Source organism: Eulemur rufifrons, chromosome 3 (genome assembly GCF_041146395.1).
Source record: "Eulemur rufifrons isolate Redbay chromosome 3, OSU_ERuf_1, whole genome shotgun sequence".
Classification (NCBI taxonomy): Eukaryota; Metazoa; Chordata; class Mammalia; order Primates; family Lemuridae; genus Eulemur; species Eulemur rufifrons.
Window position 1 is genome coordinate 61,669,180 of NC_090985.1, and position 21,292 is coordinate 61,690,471.

At 45.6% G+C, this 21,292-nt stretch overlaps 1 protein-coding gene across 3 annotated transcripts in view; it reads right to left on the reverse strand.

The window, feature by feature from the left end:
* The window catches only part of MATN2 (matrilin 2), a 135,658-nt gene that overhangs the window by 87,212 nt on the left and 27,154 nt on the right, over positions 1-21,292 (reverse strand). For all 3 annotated transcript variants that reach the window (XM_069465465.1, XM_069465464.1, XM_069465463.1), the window contains exon 3: positions 1,084-1,653. In XM_069465465.1, coding sequence (XP_069321566.1) covers positions 1,084-1,653 — 570 coding nt within the window. The remainder of the gene's footprint in view (positions 1-1,083; positions 1,654-21,292) is intronic.

Genomic DNA, 21,292 nt, shown 5'->3' on the forward strand with positions numbered 1-21,292 from the left:
GAGTGCTAGGATTACAGGCGTGAGCCACCACACCCGGCCAGGAGTCTGGTTCTTAAGCTCATTCTCCACTCATACACTGGGGAAAGACTGGTCATTTAAAAACAGATATTTCCTTTTATTTCTCCACCAAAGACATACGGTCGCTGGAGAGGACAGAGACCACCAGGGGTGGACAAGGCAGGATGGGACACTGCCAGGTCAGGCTGCACATTTCCTGGGTTGGCACCCTGGGCCCCTGCCCTCCTGGAGGAGGAAGGGACAAGGAGGCAGCTGCAAGAGAAAAGAAACTGGGGAGACAAGTGAGCTTCCCTGCTGAGAAAAGTGGGGGCAGAAGCTAGGTTTGGAGGTAACTGGGAGCAGTGTGGGAAGGAAGGGAAAGAGAAGCCTTGTGGAGAAGAGGGTTGGAAAGCAAGAGAGGGAAGAAAACTCTCAACATAGAAGAATGCATCTTCCTGCTGAAGTTGGTAGGTGGGAGGGGGACCCGCAGCCTCAACAGGTGGGAAGCCACCAGGACCGCATGCTGGTCCTCCCAGTACACTGGGCCTCTTTGTCAGTTGAGAAACCATCCACTGCTAGCACCACCATGGGGCAGAAATGCCTTGAAATTCCACACCACCCAAGGAGAAATTACGTTAGTACTTCTGCCCTCATTCCCAGTCCTACTCCAACTCACAAATTCCAACTTAGGGAATGCCAGGGCAGCTCGACATGCTGGAGGGAAACCTGGTCTACCCACTCTCACTCCTTCTGCAGTGTGGGTTCACATGTCTCTCCCCCAGGGCAAGCTCCCCGACACAGGGCCTAGGTTAGGTCCTGGGGTTGTTCGCTCCATCATGCCCTGAATTCTTCCTCCATTACACTGTCAAAAATGTGGTTACTCACTTATTTGTGTAATTAGATACTTAATATCTGTCTCCTTGGCTAAAATGTAAGCCCCAAGAGAACACTGTGCCTATCTTGGCCTTTGCTAAACACCCACTGCCAGCACAGAACGTGGGACATGGTAGCACAGAATGAGCGCTTGAAGATGAATGAATGAACCCAATGACTCTCCCAGAAGGGCCACAGAGGAGGAGGACTTACTGCACAGCTTTCTCTGGAACACGGAAGTCAGCGTCTCGATCTGGCTGAAGTTGGCCACCAAGAAGACATGGTCCTCGTGGGGCTCACTCCCAATGGCCTTCAGCGTGTTGAAGTCCACCTGGCCCACGCCAATGGCAAAGATTAGGATGCCCGTGTCCCGTGCCTTTGCAGCCACCTCGGCCACCGAGTCCTGTGGCCTCCCATCCGTCACGATCATTATGACCCGTGGCACATTCTCCCTCAGGGGCCGGGCCCCCTCAGCTTCTGAGAATGCGATGTTCAGGGCGTACTGGATGGCCAGACCCGTCATGGTGCCCGTGGACAGATGCCGCATCCTCCTGACGGCACGCTCCACCTCGATCTTCCTCTTGAAGGTCTTCAGGGAGAACTCGTTCTTGACGGTGCTGCCATATTGGAGCAGGCCCACCCGGGTGACGTCAGGACCAATGTCCAAGAATTGCAAGATGTCTACGATGAACTCCTTGACCTTCTCATAGTCGTGGGTGTTGACGCTGCGGGAGCTGTCGATAATAAAGACCAGGTCTGCCTGCTTATTGTCACAGGAGTTCTCTGGGGAAAGAGGAGAGGCAGAACACATTAGAACAGAGTTAAGGACCCAGCACAGAGTGGCTGAGGCTGTGTTCAGCAGTTTCCCTCCTCACTCAGGGAAGTTGTAAGGGTGTACATGTGCACAGCTGGATGGTTGTGACTATGGGCTACAAACAGAGGATTTCTTTTTGCAAGATAAATCAACAGATTTGTTTCTAGAAAGTCACCAAAGCAGTTTTTAAGTGCGCAAACACCTAATCAAGGTCAAAATTATTTTATTATTTACCAAAAGGCACATAACTTGGCTGGGCACTGCAGAGAATATACAAGAAGCTTAGGACAGGGTCCAATGTCAAAGAGCTTACAGTCTACCTGGGGAGACTTAACTAATGGAAAAGTGAAAGAATAGTGTGTGGTCTGACAATGGATGTTAAGGGAATAGGATATTAGTGGGCTGAGGTCAAGGGGACAGGACCTGAGCTTGCCTTACTGATGCATAGTGTTTGGATTGGAGGGAACGAACACACGAACAAAAGCCCAAGATGGAATGAATGTGGTGGGTAACAGAATAAGTGATGAGACCTCGGAGCAGAAGGAGGGAGGTGCAGGCAGGAATTAGTTGGAGGGATAGCCTGAAGCCAGTTGTAAAATACCTTTAAATTCAGACTGAGGAATTTGTACATGGTGCCACTGGGGATGGGGTGTCTTAGCATCATGCTGTGTAACTGAGCTCTCCTGCAGGGAAGCTACACAATGAAAAGCCGGTTGAGTCTGGCAGTGGTTTTCAAGGTGGATGATCCACGCAGCTGTGGCACTAATCTGGCTGAGAGGCGGACTCAGATCTTATCCAGGAGGCAGCAGTGGAAATGGAGACAAAGGGACCTGACCAAGAAACATGTCAGTAAAGGACACAGTTCAACTGGAAAAAGGCAGATGTTAAGTCTCTCTCTAACCCCACCACTACCACCCTTATGCCTTAAGCACCTAAGCGAGAAGGTTGTAAGAGGTTTGACTCAAACCTCCGTGTTTCTGGGACGAGGATGACATTGGATGGGAAGAGAGGCCTCCTGCCTCGGTGGGCGGAAGGTGGGCTTCCCTGGTGGAGTTTCTCGGATATGCTGAGCTGCTGCCTTTAGCCAGGGGAGTCCCTCCTCCCTCCTTCTCCTCCCTCTTCCCGGACTTTGCAGCTAAATCAGGATTTGAAAGGGATTAGAAAAGGGATCCTAAATGCTTGCTCTAAATCCCAATCACCACAGCTGCAAGAAGGAGAGAGAAAGCCAAAATGAAACAGTGAAGCCAGTCACAAAGATGAGAAGTGGGAAAGGCCCATGAGGTCATCCTGTCCAGGCAGGCTTGCCAGGCCGTGACTCGTCCCGAAGCGCCTGAACACACGCCCATCACTGCAGCCTCACAGCCTAATGATGTTTGGGGGAGGCACCCCCAAACGCCAGGAGCCTGGCAAGAAACCAACCTTCTGCCACAGCCACATATAACACTGTTGGGGGGCTGGGTGAATCTGAGGGATTCTCAAGACAGAGGCCCCAGAAATTGCCTTTGAGGACGCAGCGATAAGATCTATACTAAACCTAACATTTGTAGGATATTCTAAAACCTTTTTTCCAGAGCACTTTGTCACTATGGTCTCATTTGATTTTCAGAACAAGATTTTGAGAAAAGAGCTAAGAGTATCAACCCCACTGGATAGATGGCAAAATGGAAGCACTGAGAATATGCAATTTTTCATGATTTAGAAAAAGAAACAAAAATACGGAGATGATCCTAATATCCACCTCATTGGATAGTTGTGAGAATTTAATGAAATGATGTGGGGAAAGAGCCTACCTGTGGGAACCCCCATCATGTGGTGGCTGCATGTACGGGGTCTCCTCTACCCGCCCCACCCCCACCGGCTCCCCTGCCTCAGCCCTCACATGTGTCTAGCCCTAGGCTGGGGTTCGGGGGGGGGGGGCAGGGCTACGGCTGTGGCTGTGCAGTTGGTGCTGCACACAGCCACCTGCCCAAGCACAACTGAAATCCAGCCGAGCCCTGAGTCCCAGGGGCTGAGTCCACCCTAACAGGCACCTGGAGGAGGTGCATTTCTAATTTTCACCAAGGTACCTATGGTTTAGCACATAGCCCTGGGCTGGCACAGTGGATGACAGATCTGCAGTTCCCAAGAAGGAGGACAAGAGCAGTCACTTCCAGGACCCAGGCAAGCCCCTCTCCAGGAGCCACACCTGCCCCACCCTTCATGTCTGAATCTACTACAGTGTGACCCAATGATCTTCACCTGTTGAGGAGAACAGAGACCAGGCTAAGACCCTGCCATGGAGAAGGATATTAATTAAAGCACCTTTGAAGGGAGGGAGGTACACAGAGAACTGGCCTCCTGAGAACTCTCTTCCTTTGGAGAACTTTAGAAGCAGGCAGTCCTCCATGAACTGAGATTTTTATTAGGGGTCTTAGTCATGGTGTCAATATCCCACCAAGCATCACAATCAATTGAAAGGGAAGACTGGAAGTTCCATGGGGAGTTATGCACTAAATGGGATTAGTTCCTGTCAAAACAAATGGGTGGTTTCCACAATGCCTGGACATTTACAAAAATACCACAGAGGTTCAAAATGTTGTTGGAGGTTCCAAGTGAGCTGGGATTCTGAGTTGAAAACACCAAGTTCTGGCAGCCCAGGTGACTGAATTTTCTTCAAGATGTCTCCTCAGGTCTCTTGAGGGCTCAGAACCACAGTCTCATAGCTTGTCCCTGGGAGGGCTACTTCAGTGGTTCTCAAACTTGAGTGTGCATCCCAATTCCCTGGAGGACTTGTTAAAAACTAAAATCAGTGGACCGCATACCCCGGACCTTCAGATCTAGTAGGTTTGCATTTCTAACAAGTTCTCTGGTAAAGTCAATGCTACTGGTCCAGGGACCACACTTTAAGAACCAACCACTAGTCAAGGAAATACAGAGATCTCTGGGGAAAAGAAGTCCTGGCAAGTCTTGACCTGACTATCTCACTGTGAGTTTCCCAAGGGTGGGACACTAGTCTCATTCATCTTTGTAGCCATGCAGTTGGAAATACAGTGAGTCTTCAGCCACTGTTTGTGGAATTAAATGGAATTCTGGTGGAGGTAACAAGGCTTCAGGTGGAAGAGATTGAGTCAGAGCAGTTAGCTCAAGAAGATAATGACAAACATGAAGCCAAAAATTTCTAGAGTAGGTATGGTCCTGCTAATAGAGTCATAGATTCTAGAACCCACAATTTTGCCATTTTATAAGGGAACACAACTATTTTTGAACTTTGATTCATGGAATCATAGACTAATAAAATATTAGAGCTGGAGGGGCCCAAACAGAGTCCAAGTCACTCACTTTACAGAAAGAGAAACTGAGGCTCAGAGAGATGACTTTATCTCTGCAAGACCTCATAGCTCATCACTGTGAGACCTGGGACTATACTGATGCCTTTTCCACCGTCTCATGACAGGCATGCTAAGAAATTCTCAATATGGCTGGCATTACAATATGAGCTTTGCAAATACTTGGGAGCACTCTAAAATATTTGCCGTGAAGAGCCTCACAGCTTCTCCACATGGAGACTACTGAGAGATGTTTCCAGAAAATGGAACACAAAGAAAACTCTGCATGTGTTTCTCTTATGGTGAACTTTGCTTCTGTGAAGGCCATCCCTGTCTCCTTGGCCTGGTCATCCCTCTAACCATAAAGCAATGATCTGGATGCTGTCAACAGCATTTCCAATACTGTCAGCTTGGCTCCAAAGTCCATGTATTTGCCAAAAGAGTGTCTCTTACCCTTCCAGAGAAGGAGAACTGAGCCAGGACAATTTTAAGCAACATTCCTACTCCAGCAGAATGCAGGGTGCAACCTCAGAACTGTTTCCTCCTCTCAGGGTTGCAGCCTTGTGGCTAATCAGCCTCCCCTCTTCTGGCTAAATTCAGTCATGGCTATAAACATACGGTAAGTATCTGATGCCATCTGCCTGGGGAGGTCAGGACAAGTTTGGAGAAGGAAGAGATATCAATCTCCATGATGGGGGTAAAATAATTTCATCTGGAGACTAAGGGTGCTCTGAAATCCTAAGTGAAACAGTACTAGAGTCCTAGGATCCCATGCCATTCCAGCCTCTGCCACTTTCTGTGCAAATGGACTTGAGCCCCTCCTTAAACTCTCTGACCTTCAGTCTCTTCCTCTGTAAAATGCAGGCAATAATACCTTACAAGATGGTTGTGAGACACAAAAGAGAATATAATCATAATTTATAGCTGATATTTACTGAGCACTAGGTAAGTGCCAGGCCAATGTGTGTTGGCTTATTTATTCTTCATACACACCTTAAATGATGAATGTGAAAGAATTTTGTCCTTTTAGAACTGCCATTTCCAGAATACTCAAGATGCACCAAGACTGCACTGGCTCTCTGGGGTCAGATTTTTCCTTGCCTGGAATCAGATCCTGAGAGCTATGGCCCAAACTTGCCTGCCTCCTGCCAAGTGCTTCTCCCTTGCTAAATGCCTATTTGTATTACTTAAAAAAAAAAAAACTTAATAAAATGATGAAAACAGATGCTTGCCTCCCTGAACAGCAGCAGCCCAGTAAATCAAACTGTGAGGCGTTCACATTCTCATTCACTCGACAAGTGCCTATCGAGAGCTCAGTAGGAGTGGCGTCCCACGGGAGATTGTAGGATGGGACAGATGTGACGGAAAGACAGAGGTCACTGATCTTCAAGGGACCGTGGGGAATAGGTGGAATATAGTCTGGACAATAGGCAAATGCCCAGGGAAATGGATTTTAGAAAATGTGATGCTTCATATCAATTCTCAGCAAAGGTCCCACAAGCAGATGGCTAGTGGGCACTTAACAAGAGAACCGTGAAAAATTTAATGATACAAGTAGAAAAAAAAAACTAACAGTTTTTAGGACAGTGGAAGAGTGAATGGATTAGGGAGCTAGAGTGTGATTTCCAGGCAGCGTTAAAGGCCTACTTGGAAGTGGCGATCATGAAATCTGAGAGATCTGTGAGACTAATCCACGCGGTTGTGTGTTTTGCTGCAGCGACATTCAGCTGCCCAGGCACGCGGGCAAGGCAGGGTTATCACATAGCCATAGGAGAATGATGAGTCTGGAGAGGGACAAAGGTCATGGGCAGAGTGACTACAGTGATTCCTGGTGGAATTAGAGCTGGGCAGCAGGGAATAGAGGAACTGAGGGGGTGAAGGACAGTCAAAAGATAGCCGGATCAATGGATGGAAAGTCCAGATAAGGTCACAGAACCGCTGGAGTTGGAATACTAGAAGGGGTGAGCCGGGAAGATAGGAAGTTTATATTGAGATTATGGAGGGATTACAGTCGCGGTAATCACAGCGTCAAGATAAGAGAAGTGAGTGGCTGAGATATGGTGGAGGACAAGAATATTGGAGAAAAGAAAGCCAAAGCTATTAAAGGATGATTCACATGGATATTGAAACCACCAAGTTATAACAAGAGTCATGCTGGAGAGAGTAGCAGTAAGCCAAGAACTGAAACTGTTCTTAGAACAGAGGATTTTTTAATTACCTAAGGGTGGCCCAAAACGCTAGGAAACATGATTAAAACCACAATTAAAATTTCATAAAGGGACAGAGAAAAAACTAGCTTACCCCAAGAGTTTCAAAGAGACACTAGGGGGAAAAATTAATGCTGTTTTATGTTGAGAGAGAGGGAGAGCGAGAAAGAGAAGGGCATGATCATTATGAGCCACCAGGACTGTAAGAAATAAAAAAAGTCATGCAAAATTTATTTTTTATTCCTAGATGAAACAGATCAGGAGGATCCCGGGAAATGTACAGTTGGGATCTCAACAAGGCACAAGACTGTAGTGAGGCAGAAACGCAGATCCCATATGTGTGGAACAGTTAGTAGAACACTTAGGTAGAGCCGGTCATTGACAAATACTTAGTGAGTACCTGTGGCGTGTCACAGGCTCTGCAGATACAACAAAAGAAAAGACTCCCGATGGTGAAAGGCAATCATATAGACAAACAATAATAGGATGCAATGAAGTAGGCAGACTAAGAAACCAGAGTGTGCTGTTGTTGATAGATATACATCAAGCCCGTGTGGAAGGAGGTCTCTAGAGGTATGTGCAGAGAAGGTGGGGAAGGAAGAGAGAAAATGGTTGACTATCTCTCGGGGACAAGCTTAGCAAAGCCCTATTTTTCAGTTCCTGGCAGACATTATTAATCAATCTGGCCCTCTCCCCCTCAGCCTGGACTCAGCAGTGTTGGAAGCCGGGATCCTTTCACCACTGCACTCCAGGTACCTGCAGACAATCCATCAAAGTTGACACGGGAAATACAGTCATTTGGTCATCCTGGCTTTAGTCTGGGGCTCCACGACAAAGGCTGAAGTACTCAATTGTGCCCATATCTAAGAGACTGAATAAAGGTAAATCAGTTTATCATACTTAGCAGACCCTGAGAAATAAGGGCAGACAAGGCTGGCCGTGTCGACAGTCAGCACGTGAGCTTGCAGATGAAGCTGCATGTATGATGGGGGCTCCAGGTGGGCACAGGGTCAGAGCAAAAGAGACAGAAAGATCGCAAGGAATACTCTCCCCAAACTGAAAGTGGCATGGATCCTCCATTATAGGAATATACAACCAACACATCAGAATATGGGGAAATTGCCTTCTATAGGCACTTGATTTATGAGAGTTGAACTATTTGGGCTTGTTGAAGAAAGACAGACAGACACATGGACTGACAGCAAAGGGTGACCATGAGACACGGCACAGGGAACTCCCCCTTCCCAACACTGTGCTCAGTGAGCCTGTGCCCACATAAGCCTGAGATGTGGCCCCTGCTGCCCCGTCAGGTGCCTCCAGACTGTGACTAGCTCTCAGTGCTTACAGGTGACTTGGAGCCTATTTCAGAGGTAATTTGGACTCTCCCTGCTCTTGACCCCCAGTGCAACTTAACCTGCAATTCCCCTGTATTTGGTGTGCTTGATCAGGCCACTGTGGTCCTTGGCCAGGGCCAGAAAGCCCATCATCAATTCTTCCCTCTCCAATTCCCTTATTAGTCAGTCGCCAGCTGCCACATTACATCAGACCAGACACTGTACGATGTGCTTGATGAGCTGGGCTTCCTTTGAATCAGTCATGCTCTATTCACATCTTCCGAAAGAACCACTGGGGACTGTCCTGAATACTTGACTATATTATATTATATTAGGGAAACACCCTTGACTACTTAATAGGTCTAGGACATATCTTGGACTCATTAGAAAATCATTTACAAAATGGTAACATTTTCCAAACATTTTTGCAAATTCTAGGGGCATGTGTGGTTCTCTCTATACCACTATGTAAGATGCTGGGAGGAATCGCTCATAAGCCAAGTAACACGGTCGGGCGGGAAAGGATTTCTGAGGGCCGCAGTAATGAGTCAAAGCTAACAAGATGAAATCTAATTGTATAAATGTCAAGCCCTGCACGTAGTGTTCAAAATGAACTGTATAAACCACAGGAAGGGAGACATGTGGAGTGACAGCTGGTCACAGGACAAAATCTGGAGCCAGGATGGCAAATCCCAGCCTTGCCTGTTGCTCTCACGCGCCCAGCCCCCGTACCTGTGGCAAACACCCCTAATCAATCCCAGCCTCGGAATCAAAGTTCAACCACAGCATTCCTCTCAACACAGCACCCCAAGTTCCTGCCACCCACAGACCGGAGGGGCTTATGGAAAGAAACCAACTTGCCACCCAGATGCCACTTCCCAATCACTCCCCTTACCTCCCACCTGATGCCCCAGTCATCTCATCAGTGGCTTTCCTGGCCAGAGAGAGGGACTCTCTGGACAAAACGGACCTTTGTCTTCCTCCCTTTGTACCAGAACTTTCCTAGGAATGAATATTTTGGTGCGTTTCATTGATCTGAGTCACAATAGCTGGAATTGGCAGCTCTAAGTTCTCAGTATAAATGGGCCGCAGGGAGCTGTTTCATCACAGCAATTTATTCAGAAGCCACCGTCCTAAAGGTCACTAACAGCAAGGTCACTAACGTTCCAGGGAGAATGAACTCCTGACCTCACGCCCCAACACTATCAGACTGCCTGTCTGTAGTTTCCTGCACACCATCCTCTGCAAGGGACGCCTCTGCCCTGTAGTCACCTACTTTGAAAACCTTTCCTTGATGGGCCTCTCGCCACTGGCCTAAATGGCCTTCCTCTGAGCCCCCTGGTACCCCTGTCTACCTCTGAATGAGCACTTCCCCATGAGCATCTCACATGCGGAGCTACCTGGCCACAGGATGTGTGTTCTATAAATCCCTAGTACCCAGCACAGCACCAGACAACTACATGTCCTACCTCAGTCTTTGCTCCTTGCCCTTGGTGTGCACTTGTGGGTAGGGGCATGGGAAGGCAGGGGAGAGAGAGGTTGCAGGTCCTGTCCATGAGCTGGAATGGGCCAGGAAAGCTGGCAGCCAAGGCACCATGAAGAACAGGCCACCGCAGGGACCCTCCACAGCTTGATGACATGAGAAACACCTGGAGGACTTATTTAAAATGCTGAATCCTGGGCAGCACCCTAGACCCAATGTCTTAGAATCTCCGGGGCTGAGACCCAGGAATCTGCATTTGTAATTGTTCCAGGTGATTCTTAGGCATGACACATCTGAGAACTCTGTCTCTAGGGACATGTGAACCAGAGAGACCATCTGCCAAGAGTCTGGAAGAGAAGATGGGGGCCAGGCACCCCTCTCCTGTGTCCTAGCACCTTCTTCCCCCAAACCAGGCATGGGCAGCCTTGGAAATACGGCGACCACACATCCTGGATTCTCCCACATCTCCTGATGGAAACATTCTGTGCCATTGTCGGGTCGTGTGCATGGCAGGTATATCTTCGCTTTCAGCTGGGGTCAGAAAACAAAGGAGGTAGGCACCATCATTACCCCCCGGTCCTAGATAAGGAAGCTGAGACCCAGACAGCTTAAATAACGAGTACACAGTCACGGGGCTAATGAGTGGTAGTGGAACAAGGACTTAAACCCTGCATCAGGCCGGGCACGGTGGCTCACGCCTGTAATCCTAGCACTCTGGGAGGCTGAGGCGGGAGGATCGCTCGAGGTCAGGAGTTCCACACCAGCCTGAGCAAGAGCAAGACCCCGTCTCCATTAAAAATAGAAAGAAATGATCTGGATAGCTAAAAATATATAGAAAAATTAGCCGGGCATGGTGGCACATGCCTGTAGTCCCAGCCACTTGGGAGGTTGAGGCAGAAGGATCGCTTGAGCCCAGGAGTTTGAGGTTGCTGAGAGCTAGGCTGACGCCATGGCACTCTAGCCTGGGCAACAGAGCAAGACTCTGTCTCAAAAACAAACAAACAAACAAACAAAAAAAACCCTGCATCAATCTGACTCTAATACCTGCCATTTTTAGCCACTGCCCTCCAGCAGTGGCCTAGAATGAGGAATTTCCTCTTAACGGGAAAATGTGGCAGACAAGAACTCCGTTACCCTCTCAGTCACCGGATAACACATTAACTGGCAGCTAGACTGGAATGAGACCAGGAGATAAAGCTCAACTCAAGACACACTCCCCTAAGTGCAAATGTCCCACTCTCCCCTCTTGCCTCTTGCCTGGGCCAGTGCCCTGGGAGACACTACTGTGCCTCAGGCCCCAGAGATTCACCTGCTGCACCTAGCAGAGTCCAAACGTGCCTTCTCATCGCCAGGCAGTGATGACGTAAGCCAAATTAGTAACTTCACATGCAGGGATGTCACCCCACAGACACCTATGGTGGTTACTGGCCTAAAAGCTCCACCAAACCATAAGGCACCTTTGGGGTCATGACTGGGCCTTATTAATCTTTGTTTCGTTGACACCTGGCTCAGGGCTGGCACACAGAAGGCAGTGAACCGAAGGCACCACAGGCAAAATATACTGCTTGGTGCTGTGGGGATGTTGACATTTAGAAGACACAGTCCAGGGATCATTGAGACAAGTATACAGGTGACTGCAGAGCAAGGCAGACTAAGATGAATTATTACTCAATAAGCATAACATATGCTTAACCAGAACAGCCTAACCCTAGATCACAAAGAACAGTCTCTAGAGATTGCAATTCTGAATGAGGGGGCACGAACCCAATAAAGATACAGAGCAAACACACTCTCTACCTCGTGGCCAACTACTGAGGATAAAAGTAACAATGTGCATCCAGATGGAGGTGATTTCCCTGGTCTCCCCCAATACACCTGCTTTGAAAGCCTGGTTAAGAAGGAAAAAGGTAGCAGATGGCTGAGGAAAGAGAAGTGGTGGCTAGCTGGGCTCACTGTCCCTCAGAGCCAGCCTGGGGTGCTTCTCCTGCTCTGTTTTCTGTCATGGACCCACCTGTCCCAGCAAGCTGGGGAACAAGCAGCAGATGCCCTTCAGGGTGCCATGTGCCATGTGCTTCTCTCAAGAACGCTTGAGTACAGGCCGAACGTTAACCTTTTTCTACCAAGTTATTTCTGATACTTACGAGCTACCAAGAAGGGCCTTTGCAGAGCAGAGAGCAGTAGAGTGTGCTGGGAGAGAGGGACCCTTGCAGGATGGAGTCTGTCTGCCCACAGAGATTCACACTGGGAAGTTTCTGTGCAAAGTATGCTTGGCAATGTCATGTTGAGTTTTGCTGTTGTTGTTTTAAGACAATTCTGGTGAATGAGCCTGCGTCTTTGGGTAGCCACGGGCTCCCTAAAGCAGAGACACTGGCCAGCGGGGCCCTGAGGGATCCTGGGTTGACACCAGCTCAAATTTCAGTTGTCCCTGCTGACTGTCATAAATTCCTTTAGGAACACAGCCCTCTAAGGCCTGCAGGAAGTGTGCACCAACCAGCCAGCAAAATGGAAAAGAAAAAAAAAGAAATAAAGAAAAAACATGCCACATCACACCAGTCTCCTCTAGTAACTGTTACATGAGCTGAAAGAAAAGAGACATCGTATGAGGTTCAACAACTGTGGTTTCCAGAATCCTGGACAATTTTCTTTGCAATGGAGCCAAAGAGAAAGCTGCCCCAGTTTAGCCTGAAGAAAACAGTTTCCAATGAACTGAATTTCCTTGCAAGGTAAAGCAGTTTGCTCCAGTCTTGCTAAAAAATGGCCCTCGAGTCCTAGCTCAGAGTTTGCTATACAAACAGTCTTTTTCTTAATTGATAAAGAGAAGTAAAATAAGCCTTGAAATAGTCAATGGTTTTAAAATCTTTTTTATTTCTTTCTCTTTTTTTTGGGGACAGAGTCTCACTCTGTTGCCCAGGCTAGAGGCTAGAGTGCCATGACATCAGCCTAGCTCACAGCAACCTCAAACTCCTGGGCTCAAGCAATCCTCCTGCCTCAGCCTCCTGAGTAGCTGGGACTACAGGCGTGAGCCACTATGCCCAGCTAATTTTTTTCTGTATATATTTTTAGTTGTCCAGCTAATTTCTTTCTATTTTTAGTAGAGACAGGGACTCGCTCTTGCTCAGGCTGGTCTTGAACTCCTGAGCTCAAACGATCCGCCCACCTCGGCCTCCCAGAGTGTTAGGATTTACAGGCATGAGCCACTGCGCCCGGCCTAAAACCTTTTTTAATAAAGTGATATGAGCTGACTGAATACATACAGAAGAATTTTGTTCTTCTATAACAAATTCCCTGTCACCACCTTTCTTCCTTTCTAAAATCAAGAAATGATACATATTTTAAAATTGTAACACACACACACACACACACACACACACACACACTCTATCCCCCAATACAAGATAGTACAGAAAGAACTGGGAAAGTTAGGAGATTTCTGCTCTCTGCAAAGTAAAAAACCGCATAGGCAGGTTTGAAAAAGCAAACTGGCATTTGAGCCACAGGAGTATTTTAACGTAATGAGTTGAGCCATTGCCTAATCTGCTTTCTGAGAGTTCAGCCAGTGGAAGCCAGGAGCAGAGCAGAGACCTGTGAGTAGCAGGGCAGGGTTGGGCTGTGAGAGAGGAGCGCCAGGAGGAGGGGCCCCAAAATGTCAGGCCTCACTGATGCAGGGTCGTGGGGCCTTCCCCAGAAGAAGCAGGTACAGGTATGCAGGCAGGAAGGGGCTAGCTAGGAGCCTGGGCAGAAAGTTCTACAACCCTGTGCCAGTAAGGGCAGAGTTTGTCTATGGGGACACTTTTGTCATCATTTTGGATTGGTTGGGTTATGCAAACATTACAGGAACCCCATCTTTGTGCTCGGTGCTGGGGATACAGTATGAGAACCAGCCTCAGCTTGGGAGACACTTACAACCTTGTGGAGAAGACAGATTCGTAAGATTCAGAAAAAGCACGAGCAGCTAGAACCTGAAGGAGAGCACCAATCCCACAGTGGAGGATGGGGGTGGAAGGAGATTCCTGGACAAGGTGATGAGTATTTTATTATTATTAAGTTATTTCAGGATGAGCAGATGTTGGCCAGGCAAAGAGTTGCAGTGGACATTTGGGCAAAAGGGTGGCATGTGCAAAGTCCTGGAGGCCAGAACATGTGCACCCAGGTAACCACAGGTGGTGTGGAATGGCTGGGTCCTAAAGCACAAGATGGGGAGACAGGAAGACAGAGCCACATGGGGGGCTGCACGTGCCTCCTATGTAAGAAGTCTGGACTTCATTAAGGAGCCAGTGGGGAGCACTGAAGGGTTTTAAATGTTCCCATCCTACTTTAGGGCACATTCTCAGGGGTCTGGACTCAGCTCAGGCTTCACTCGTCTCCATTCTTGGCCCAACCCAAAGCCAGTCCCTCCGGTATGGCCTCTACCTCTGCTTTCCCTCTCATTCTCCCACCCAGCCTGGCCTCGGGTGGCAATTGATATTGCCCTATGTATATACTAATAGAGAAGGCACCAGAGACAATTGTAAGGCAGCTCCTTTGTCTTTAGGGATTGAGTTTCTGCCCCTTTTTTATCTAACCTTGGACTGAATCTACCCGAAGAACTTTCAGGTAGTGAAGCAGACAGTTTAGATCAGTGATTAGGCCCTTTCAACTCCTCTACTTAGTTACTCTAAATTTCAAATGAAATAAATATTAATTGGATGTCAACTGGCACTCAGCGGGAACTCCCACCTCTTCCTACAAGCCTCCCAGTACTGTGGAAGCTCAAAGAACAAAACCCACATTTCCCAGACTCTTGCAGCTAGGGTTCTGGGTAAGAATTAGGTAACCCCAATTAGGTACACTCACAAAGAATGAGGTGAGGCAGATGCTGTCCCTGATGGCAATCAAGGTTGTAGAAAGCCAGTTAGTTGCAGCAGCCAGACTTAGTGTTGATAGCTGCAAAGATGTCAGTTACGGTGGCAGCAGCATCCTGATCACGCTGATGTGCTCTTGTGTGGTGGTCCCCAGACTCCCACTCCTCCAGCCCTTCCAACAATCACATAAGCACCTGATTGCCTGCGTTAAATCCTTTTCTGCCTAAAATACCTGACAGCTTTGTTTCCTTAGTGGCCCTGGTGGTTCCATCGTTCCTCAACATATCTACCTTCCTGACGCTTCACACACCCACAGTGGGCTTCTGCTGAGGACTCCAAGTGCACTGCAACAGAAAAGTACAACTGGGCATGCTCAGTCCTCTCCCCCAAGCTCACCTGAAGGCCTGGCCCTCTATGCTTTGGAAAAGTGAAGCCCAGCCTCCCTCCTTCCCCATATATCTGCATGTCCACCCTCACCCTGCGTCTGCAAGGACACCCCCAGGTGCCTGACCTGTGCACATTCTCCACTCCACTAGGAAACAGTGTACACTTGGATACAGTGCTTCATTTCCTCCATTCTTACCTAATTTGGCCTTGGTTTTAACTCCCTAACCACACTGAGACAGTATATTACACAAAAGGAAAACTACTGAGCCAGCGACCTGTTTCCTCTGCACTCGGTGCTTGACCGCTCGGCTCCAGCTGCTCTCCTTACTCCATCGAGCTTGACGCCCAGTGTTAGGGTTGCTATGGAAACCAGAAATAACATTTCAAGACTCCCTCACAGCCTTGGTGACTTTGGTTTCTAGGCTGTTCTAACAAATGGTCTTTCTTGCAGCTGATCACTAAGATGAAGGCCAGTTAATAAGACAGCAATTTTAATGAACTGAAATGGGTATTTCTTCGAGACCTGATAATAGCAAGGCACTTAGGATTTGCAAATTCTGAAGTTGAACAGGCACTTGAAAGGCTGGATTCAATTTCCCTATTCTACAAAGGGCCAGGCGGGGTCATGGTGGAAGCTGCCTATGTCCCCTTCACCACACACACTCTCTACCCCGGGCAAGGCACTTGATCTCTCTAACCTTCGGGTTCCTCTTCTGCAAGATGGGGACAATAACTGCACCTACCTCATAGGAGCGAGGACTAAATGGGAGAATATGTGTAAAGTGCTTGGAATGATTCCTGGCACAAAGCAAGAGTCAACTAATCCTTTATTGTTATTATTATTTCCACCTGGTATTGCACTAAGGGTTATGTGGCAGCAACGTGGCACAGCAGAGGCAGCGCCAGACTAGGAGTCCAGGGCCCGTGTTCTGGTTCCCACTCTGCCACCAGCTAGGCAACACTGGCTGCATACTTTCATTTTACTTTGGCTATGTCACTTTTGATCCCTAGTGTTCGTTCTTTTCTCCTGTAAGGTGAAAGCGTTGTACTAAATGATGTGTCTAAGTTCTTTTTTCAGTTCCAGTGTGCTATAGTTCTAAATAAAATAAGTGAAATGAGATATTCCTTGACCTTTACAAATGGTTATATCCATATCTATAATTACAGCTAATATGTATTGAGCTATGGTTATATATCGACATGATGCTAAATGTTGTCTGTGCTCTAACTTGTTACTCCTCACAACAATCTATTGTCCCTATTTTATAGGAATGAAAACTGAAGCTCAGAGAGGTTCGGGAATTTGCCCCTGGTCACACAGTTAGTAAGCAATGGAGCCAGGATTTGAATGTAGGGAGTCTGACTCTAGAACTCACACTCTTCAGTTTTGCTACAGGAAGCAATAAACACACACACACACACACACACACACACACACGACTATCTATACAAGAGTACAACCTGCATGGCTTTATATTACATTAATGGTCCCTAACTATACATATTCTCCAGGCTGTATCCATAAATTCCCAGCAGCCTGGTATTGTTCAAAAAGGCTTTGGGAAACTTGCCACAAAATAAACTAATCCTTAGCTCTTTATTACACTCCAGAGATTGCTCAATTCCAACATCATCCTTCACTGGGATGATGACGTTCACCTCCTAACCTGTGTTTGCCTTTGCCCTCCATAGACTGTTCTCAATCCTGCAGCATGAGTGATCCTTTAAAAACCAAGTGAAAACCCGAGAGACTCAGTTGTAAGCCCTGGGCTGCTGCTAGTCCATCACTTCACCTTGGACAAGTGACAATATTTCTGGGCTCTGTTTCCTTCATCCTGGCTTCCTAACTTTTGTTTGTATCAGGAACCCCCATGGCAGTCTGGAGAAGCCCATGATCCCTTCTCAGAATAAAGCTTTTTTAAATGCCTAATATAAAATGCATCCCACTAGGATGACTATTTTTTTTAATGGAAATTAATAGGTGTTGGTGTGGATGTAGAAAAATTGGAACCCTTGTGCATTTCTGGTGGGAATACAAAATGGTGCAGCCAGTGTGGAATACATTTTGGTGGTTCCTCAAAAAGTTAAACATAGAATTACCATAGTTCCCAGCAAATTCCACATCTGTGTATATATCCAAAAAAACTGAAAGCAGGGATTTCAACAGATCTTATATGCCAATGCTCATAGCAGCATTATTCACAAGAGCCAAAAGATGAAAACAAACTAAGTGTCCATTGATAGATGAACGGATAAACAATTTGGTGTATATATATATATATGAAATATTATTCAGCCATTAAAAAAATGAAATTCTGATACATGCTACAACATGGCTGAACCCTGAAAATGTTAGGCTAAATGAAAAAAGTTAGACAGCAAAGGATAAATATTATATAATTCCATTTATATGAGGTATTTAGAATAGGCAAAGGCATAGAGACAGAAAGTAGAATAGAAGTTACCAGCGATTGGGGGAGGCAGGAATGGGGAGTTATTGCTTAATAAGTACAGAGTTTCTATTTGGGATGATGAAAAAGTTCTGGAAATAGTGGTGATGACTGCACAACATTATAAATGTACTTAATGACATTGAATATACACTTATAAAAGGTTAAAATGATAAATTTTATGTTACATATTAATATATTAGGTCATTAAATACGGAATGTCTGATTTCAAATCAGAAGTATACAATTAATCAAAGTGTGCACCTAAACTATCGATACAGTTTTGTCATCTGAACGATAGCTTGCTTATGCCAGCAGTGAAGAAGCCTGGAGAATGCAATGAAATCGTTAAAGGCATTTTCCACAGCTTGTTGAGAATTGAGTATTTTTCCTTGCAAGAAGTGGTCCAAAGCCTGGAAGGAGCTGATGCAAGGTCTGGTGAATACAGTGGATGACAGAGTTTCCAAGTCCAGCCTCTGTAGTTCGAGCATTGTTTGTGTGACGTGTGGTCAAGTATTGTCTTGCAAGAGGATTGGCCTGTCTCTATTAACCAATCTCAGCTGCTTAATCACAAGCATCCTAATCATTTCATCCAGTTGGTTGTAGTAGACATCCGCTGTAATCAACTGACCAGGTTTCATGAAGCTGTAGTGGATAATACCAGCGCTGGACCACCAAGCAGACATCATTAGCTTTTTTTGATGAATAGTCAGTTTTGGACTGTGTTTCAGCACTTCGTCTTTATCCAATCATAGTGCTGAAGAGTTGCGATTGTTAAAAAGAATCCATTTTTCATCACATGTAACAATACGGTGTAGAAAAGGTTCACCTTTATGTCATGACAGCAAAGAAAGGCAAGCTTCGCAATTATTTATCTTCTGATGCTCATTTAATTCATGAAGTACCCATCTATCCAGCTTCTCTACCTTGCCAATTTGTTTCAAATGGTCCAATATTGTTGGAATAGTAATGTCAAACCTTGCTGCTAATTCACACATAGGTTGAGATGGATTTGCTTCCACTACAGCTTTCAGCTCATCATTATCCACCTCGGTCTCAGTTTGCCCACGTGGCTCATTTTGAAGAATTAAAATCACCAGACCGGAACTTCTTAAACCACTGACATACTGTGCATTCATTAGCCACATCCTTCCCAAACACTTTGATGATATTTTGAGCTATCTGCGCTGCATTGGTTCCACGATGCAACTCATATTCAAAAATAACTCAAATTTTTGACTTATCCATGGTTTCACAAAAATTGCTCTAAAAAAAAATTTGAGAGATAATCACAAGCCAAACTGTGTGTTTGAAAAGAACGAGGATGTACCTTAACAATAAAAATAAAACAAGAAGTGTCAAAGTGAAATGTCAGAAATAGCAACTGTCAAACTTAGTACTGAAGAAAATTGGATATTTCATACTTAATAACCTAATATTTTTTTACCACAATAAACAAATAATAAGTGCAAAGGATTAGAAAGGAGACTAATTATTTGAATCACAGTTATTAAGATATTAAAAAGAAAAAATTGGGGATATAGTAACATATGTACTTTTTGAAATAACATAAGATCAAGAGGTAGGTCTACTAACTAATTTTGAAGTAGTGATGAGCATAAACAATATTTTGAACTATCTCTTAACTCTAATTTGTCATGAAAATATCTGTGATCTCCACTGGTGACACACAGTACTGCTACTAGTCCTGTGGTTTGCTGCTTACAATCATAATAGAAAGAAATGCTAAATTGCAGTTAGAGGTTAGTGAAAAATGATGTAATTTTTTTCCCATCCAAACTATGGACCCACTGAAGTCTACCCCAGGGCTCTCTGGGGGTCAGTGGATCCCAGGTTTGGAATCTCTTAACTAAATAATCTCTAAACTCTCTTCTAATTAAAATGACATGCTTTAGGAGGGACTTCTGATTTCATCTGTACATCAAGGATAGATGAACATCTCTGATCAGATTTTTCTTATCTATAAATTGTAAATCATTAAAAATATACCTCTCAAGGACTTTGGGAAGATAAGAGACATAAGATAAGCAAGAGGTGCTTTGCAAAGCTAAAGTTCTTCCATAAATACCAGGTATTATCAGAGAAACCCAACAGTCTATAGAGACTATTCTCCCTCCAACACACACATCCATCCATCCCCCTGGTCTCGATGTTTCTTTGGAATTTTTACTAAGAACTTTGTGATCTAAAGGAACAAAACATTAGGCACTTTTTGTTAAAGAATATCATGTCCTCTATTAAAACACAGCTCAGTATTATGAACTGTAATTTATGCCAACAGATTTGAAAATGTAGACAAATGGGAAGATTTTTAAGGAAAATACCAATTACCAAAACAGACTCAAAAAGAAATAGAAAAGTCAAATAGACTAATGGCTTTTAAAGAAATTAAATTAGGTTTCAACTATATCTCCCCTACAAAAGGCATCAAACCTAGATGGTTTTATGAGTGAATTTACCGCTCTTTATGGAACAGATAATCCCCATTTTATAAAAACAATTTGTTCTTATGAAGCTAACTTAACTTTGATACCAAAGCCAGACAGTACAAAAATAAAGAAAATTATAAGGAATACTAGCCAATTTCATTTATGAATCTAAGTACAAAAATATATTCTCAAAATAATTCTAGTAGGGTATTAAAAAGTACATCACGATCAAATAGAGTTTACCCCGATAATGCAAGGAGTGGTTCTACAATAGAAAATCTATGGATATAATCTATTGCATTAGCAGACCAAAGTAGAAGTAGTTCATTGTCATGTTAATACATGAAGGAAAAGTATGTGATAACATAATCTCTGAACCTGCAAGGATGGACCAAGGGGTCCTACCTCAGTCCCCTTGGGTTTCACTTGCCCTTCGGAGCTTCTTAGCCCCACTCTGACTCCTGAGGATACAGGGTACCCCTTTAATATTCTTACCCCAATGTAGACAAAAAAAAACTCTTTCCCTAGCTGAGACAGGCTGGACATTTTCAAGTCTTTGCTCCACTGTCCCCCAGCAGCATCTGCCAATGGAACCCTCCAGTTCCCTCCTAGAGTATTTGCCATCTACAGGATGAAGACCAAGAGAGGCAGAGTCCTTTCTGCAACCCACTGAGGCTTCTCCATTTCATCCCAGTTTCCATTTATTCCAACATCCATCCAACAAACATTTATTGAGCATCTATTATGTGCCAGTCAAAAATCCCTGCCTTCATGGAGCTTAGATTCTACCGGTACCTTTCCAACGTCTGTGAGAAAGGGACCTTGCGCACAGAACTGACACAGAATATGATCTTGTCTTTCAGGCACTCCGTAGGAAACCTGTCTTTGCCCTTGCACACATAACCATACCCAAATGCAATAGATACAGTATTCCTATTCCAAAAGTTCCAAAGATACAGGAAAGGGTGGATGAAGGTGTGCATGTGAGTGTTCCACAAAGCAGGTGAGGTCAGTGTTAATCACCACACACAGTGCAATGAGCAGGACTGTCAGAAAATGACTGGACACTCACTATGGACTGCCTGGACAACGAGTTTGCTGGCATCTGAGACTCTCCTTTCTCCCATGAGGACAGGCTACTCTAAGCTCAA